Source organism: Phragmites australis, chromosome 15 (assembly GCF_958298935.1).
Source record: "Phragmites australis chromosome 15, lpPhrAust1.1, whole genome shotgun sequence".
NCBI lineage: Eukaryota > Viridiplantae > Streptophyta > Magnoliopsida > Poales > Poaceae > Phragmites > Phragmites australis.
The window spans coordinates 6261386-6267385 of record NC_084935.1 but is presented as its reverse complement, the minus strand read 5'-3'; the positions used below and the strand labels follow the sequence as shown (position 1 = coordinate 6267385).

Here is a 6000-nt window from a genome sequence, read left to right as displayed (position 1 = left end):
ACGCACAATTGCTTCATTATTAACATGACACAAGCGAGAATGCCAAATATCAATGTTCTTATTAGAATACGAAGAATAGAAAATGTTTGCAGAGCTATCAAGAATAGAAATGCGGAACATGCCTCCGCAATCATAGCCTTTCCCTACAAACGACCCACACCTGGTCATCACTACTTTATTCGACTCGAAGACTAGTTTTATTCCTTGCCGGCACAGCATCGATCCACTGAGTAAATTGCGGGTCATGGCAGGAACAAACAGTACGTCCTTCAGGACAAGAGTCTTGCCAGAAGTCAACTTCAGGCTCACTTGTCCTACTCCGCGTACTGCTGCCGAGACCCCGTTCCCCATCAGTACGGATCCACCATCTGCGCCCTGAAGAGAAGTATAACACATCTGATCAGCACAAATATGCCTTGTAGCACCTGTATCAATCCACCAACTTATTAGTGAATTTGCCATAAAGGCCTCAGGTACATACCCACTAGTGGAGTCGCCTTTGCCAGTATCATTGGCCGTAGCAACCGCCACATGTACTTGGGCTTTGGCTGCCTTCTGCTGCTCAGGTGTTGGCCCCTTGCCCTTACGATTGCGGCATCTGTTGGCTTTGTGATCCAACTCGCCGCAGACATAGCAGACAATCTCGGGTTTTTTCTTCTTCTTCATTGCATTAGCCTTCGGTCCCGAAAAACCAGGCTTGGTCTTCTCTTTCTTCGCATTCTTGCCAGGATGGTTCTTGTGCTCGACAAGGTTTGCTTGAGCGGGCGCCTTCCCCCCACCATAGCCTGCCTTGGACTTCTCCTCGACATTTATCGCAGCAATGAGCTCATTAAGAGTTAGTCGCTGCTTTAAATGCCGACGTGCGGTGACAAAGTCACGCCAAGAAGTGGGCAGCTTGGCCAAAATGGCATTAATCTGAAAGTTCTCCGGGAGGACACAGCCATACTGGCCTAAGTCCCGCACGATCAGTTGTAGCTCATGGATTTGTTCCATGACTGATCTGCCATCTCCCATGCGAAAGTTCAGGTAGCTTGCCACCATGAAGGACTCGTTGCCGTTGTCGCTCTCTGCATACTTGTCATTCAGCTCCGTCCACACCTTCCGCGCTTCCCCGAAGCTCACGTAGACATCAAAGAGCCTGTTCGACAGAACGGCCAAGAGACGTGCCAGGGCAGAAGCATTTGCCTTCTCCCAACGGGCCCTTAACGCGTCAAGACGCGTTCTTTCAACCTCGTCTAGCACGGCTTCCCCCTGGGGGGCGGGCGGCTCTTCGTTGAGGACCCAGAATAAACCGAGCTCCATCAACCATAGCCTCGTCCGGGCCTGCCAGCGCTTAAAGCCGGTCCCATCAAAGCACTCAGGCTTAATTGCGTCCGAGGAAGACGGAGGTAAGGTGGAGGAGCCAGAACTAGCCATATTCGAAGCAATAATAGGTTTTCTGGATTGTTGAATAATATGTGGTAAATAGAGCATGAACATTATTCCATATAAACAATTAAAATAGCAGAAATCTGAGCTATATGTACACAGAGTAAAGTAATTGCATAATTTGATAAATACAGCAACTACAAAGCTCAACATGTGTACCTTAATTAGCTGTTTTGCAGAACAGAGCAATTGAACAACTATCCCAACAGATTGACAGCAGAATAAAGGATGATAAAATTTTGCTCTCAGATTATTACATGACAATTGGCTCCAAGACTCAAGGGTCTTGCTCCCAAATTGTTCTACAAAGTTCATCATTGATTGGGCTATTGTTAAGACTTTAACTAGCAGAAAGAATTTGGACATTGTATCAAAATAAGTCACTGGACAATGAGCTGCAACAGTACAGAAGGCCTTACACATACTGAAATGACCAGTATCAGACTTAGCACAGGTGTACAGGTAGAGATATCTATCACAGATTGCAATCATTACATTTACCCAGTAAAGACTATGATATGCCATCTCTAAACAGAGAATAACACAATTCAGACTACCCTCTGCCGCCTGCAAGATCATTGTCATCTCTAAGATGGACAATAACAGACCTCAGAGAACCATCACCAGCCCATTATTTGATTGCGTTACAGCAGCTCATTCATCCATATAACCACAATTCTATTGCTATTATTCTTGATAAATAGCCCAATCTCAGATAACCACAATCATCACAGAGCAAGAATAGAAAGAGGGATAGGAGACAGATTACTCACAGCAAAACTTCGAACAAAGTCGAAAGGAAGTGAGGCTAGGCACGACTCAATAGCCGCTGTCCCAGAAAACCTAGCTCCCGCCGTTGCCGACGGAGAGAAGGAGATCGGAGATACAAAGCCTCTCCACGCTGCCACTGCACGCGCGGTTGAACTGCAGCCGTGCAGCTCCGGCCACCAACAGATTCCTCTTCCCGGACCACACAAAAACAGATCGATTACCCAACAGATTGGGGTTCAACCAGCTCAGAGCAGACCGGAAAAGAATCAGTGAGGAGTGAGGAAATCACAGACTCAAAACTGAGTTCCAGAGAGAGGGATGAGACACATAAGAAGAGGAGGCGCACGCTGCGTCACCTGGCCGACGAATCCGCCCCACAACCGCATACCCAAGGGAACCGGGCAGGGAAGTTCCGCCGCCGCCGCAACCCCAGCCAGCCTCATCCTTATCCACCGGAGAAAATCCCAGCTCAAAACCCTAGAGCTGAGCGGCTCCTTTTCACACCGACGACAGGGCTCGGGCCAAAACACCCGACGAGAAACAGGCCGGCCCAATCAGCTCTCAAGAACACAGCCCAACAGTGAAATTTCCAATAAAAATATAACACAACCTGCAGTCAGCAGCGATCTCCAATGCCGGCTAATACTGTCAGCCTCGTCGTGGACTCCACGTATTCGTCTGAAGAGAGAGTTTGTATCAGCTGAATTGTTTTGCGGTTTCGCTCTCCTTTGCGGCATTTCGATGTCCATTGACATTACTATTTGGGCCTTCATCTTTCTTGCCATGTTTCCCCGCTCCTGTTTTGGCTCTCTCTCTCATGACGCCACACAGTTTTGCGAACGAGGCTCACCTAATCTCTCACTGCGGTAGCAAGCAATGGTCCTTCCTTTCTCCTCAATTCCGTCACCAACAGGGTTGCTTTACCGTCACACCTGTTCGGCTGTTGTCACAGAAGCAGCAGCTACGACAAGATTCCTCTCTCCTCTCCCGTCTCCACTGCATCTTGTTTCTCGCTCCGTGAAGACAGGAACGTGCATTCAGTTCCACCACGGGCCTGAACATGAAGGCAGGCACCGTGCCACGCACTGCGATGAATGTCCTGCCCACGCATTTGATGATGACAGTAAACGTGCGTACTGTGAGGTGAGTTGCACTGCGGTAATGGGAGTACTAGTCCCTTTGAAGGTGAATGAAATTGGAGCCATACCAAAGTAGTAGTCCCTTTGAATGTCTGCATGTACTACATCCCATGGAAACATGCACAAGTAAGAGTACTAGACCCTTTGAATGTCTACATGTACTACATGACATGGAAACATGCACAAGAGTTTATTTGGCACAGATATGTTAGATTTGGAGTTGGTAAGCTATGTCTTTATTTTTAGTATAGATAAGATGATTCACTCAAACATCTAAGAATTTCTAAGTTAGTAATAACAAGAGTTTTACCAAATAGACCCTAAATATGCTATTAAACTTGCAACAAAATGCTAGCCCGTGCATACTCTAGGTAAAATATTTGCTAGATCTCAGGTGACTGTATCTCAGGTGACTGAGTGTTAGTCTTAATTGTACACCTAATCATCAAAATCAATAGTCCTAAGATCAAACATCTTAATGTGAAAAGCGTGAACACACCTGAGTTCGACGATGCCATTAGGTCTTGACGATTTGGGGTAGATCGTGATGCAGTGGTTGCTGGTGTAGATGACGTCGAGGGCGACGATAGTAGCGACGGTGGCTTTCATCCCGTAGACGATGCTCTTTAGGATCATGTTAGAGTTTAGGAAGGTGGCTAGCACTCATGTTAATCGATCTTATTCTAGAGTCGGACTCTCGTTCTTCTTTTATAGCGTCGCATGGCGTGGGACTGCAACCAAGATGGGGTTAGTTGCGCCCTCGATCAAGGTGCATTGGTGGGGCATGCTCCTCTTAGGACTTGATCCTGGTTGACTCGTGATGGAAGTTGAGATCACCAAAACACCAACATTGAGATCTTGCAAGTATCTCAATCAATTAAATTTGAAATAGGTTTAGGGTTAGAGATTTGGGCTGGGAATTTAGGGTTTGAGTGGGGGTTACTTTGGACTGGCGTCTTTAGTGGGGTGGTCGAGGGAGGCTAGTTGGACTGGTGGTGGTGGCAAGTGGCGGGGACGTTGCTCGCCTTTGGGCGGTGAAGGTTAATGGGTCGTCGTGCTTGCAGTGGTTAGTGATAATGGTGGCGCTGTCAGAGACGGTTGGGTGGTGGTGAAGGTGGGGGCGAACGATCGGAGTCAAAGAAAAATAGGTCACGTTAGGAGAGAGGGGGGAGATGGCGCAACAGGGAGGGAGGAGGAGCATTGGTGGGCCTCACGGCACCGGTGAGGCAGAGGGAGGCACGTACATTTGAGCGCAAGCGGCGGCGCCGTCAAGCTCGGGTGCGAGGAGAGAGAGAAATGGGTGAGGTGAGATTAGATTATAAAAAGATGGATCGATCTAACAGTTAGATTTAGATCGAATGTTCATAAAAAGTGACTGATAAATACAATATTTTATGGACGCGTCTGACTCAACTTGCAACGGTAGAAGTCAGCATGGCGCACGCGAGGCAATTGAGAGGGTCCGACAGGTAAACATGGTCCAATCAAACTGCTTATGTTGGCGTTCAATCGTTCAGATACATGTGATCTTTTAGGGAGTCCATTCAGGATTTAAACTAGGGCACGCTTACCCAAACTTTTGTAAGCGTCCAGATATGGTAACTGGCATCAGGATATGTTGTCAGCATCCAGATGTGGTAACTACACAAACTTTTGCGACTTCCTGACAACCTTTGTTTTTTATTCATCCATCACTCGAGCTGCAGCCCCAGTCACCGGCTGAAACACTAGGCTAGCTAGGAGCTTTTTTATTTTATATTTCAAAAATAAAAATTATAAAAATAGGTGTCTTTTTCAAAAAAAAAAAATTAGAATTAGACTACTGTCACCGACGGAAGGACTGTAGATATGTCGTCCTTTCAACGGATGATAGATTTAAAAATAAACTTATCGCCCTTCCAACGAAATGATATATTTAAAAATAAAAATATTACGTTTCATTGATCTTAAAATTCAAAATACTATCGAAATAGTCATGAAAATTTTGAAATTTTTGGAGTGTAGAGCCTCAAAATTTTTCAACTCAAACAATTATTTGTACAATAAGAAAAGATAGATTTTATTGTACACACATATACAATAAAATTATCTTTTTTTCTCATTTTATATATCATATTTTTTTGCCTAAAAAGTTTTGAAGAGCTAGAATATAGTATCCTCTACACCACTAATTTTATTTTTAGATTTTCATGACTATATCGATAATGTTTTGAATTTTAAGAGTAATGGAACACAATATTTTTTTTTATTTTTATATGTGTCACCCGTTGGAAGGCAATGGATGACATTAGCCTAGTTCTGCAAAAAAAAATCAAACGGATGTGTATTTTTGCAATTTTTTGATTTTCAAAATATAAAGAAAAAATCGCTAGCTAGCCCAGCGAAACGGCCACCAGAGCCGGGGTAGGCACATGCCCAACAATTCCAGTCAGGCAGCATGACCAACCTCACAAGGAAAGCAATGGCTTCCGTTTCAGAAACAATTGACTTGTTTTACTATCTACTCCCTCCCTTGTCGCCGATAATCAGCAGACGTACGTCAACACCAGCAGAATCTGTTACTTGCAGGGAACCGCTTCGCTTTGCCACGCCATGACAGGGAAAGGCACGCACACTCGCACAGCCGGCAGATCACAGCATTTACACCTGCTAAAACGATGCA

At 45.4% G+C, this 6000-nt stretch overlaps 1 protein-coding gene across 1 annotated transcript; it reads right to left on the bottom strand.

The window, feature by feature from the left end:
* LOC133893611 (uncharacterized) lies at positions 1–2807 on the bottom strand. The gene is made up of 2 exons (XM_062334679.1): positions 482–2807; positions 1–375 (listed from the first exon to the last, which is right to left on the bottom strand). The coding sequence occupies exons 1-2, from the start codon at positions 2011–2013 to the stop codon at positions 351–353; spliced, it is 1557 nt and encodes a 518-aa protein (XP_062190663.1). The 5' UTR covers positions 2014–2807; the 3' UTR covers positions 1–350.
* Between the last annotated feature and the right edge of the window lie 3193 nt (positions 2808–6000).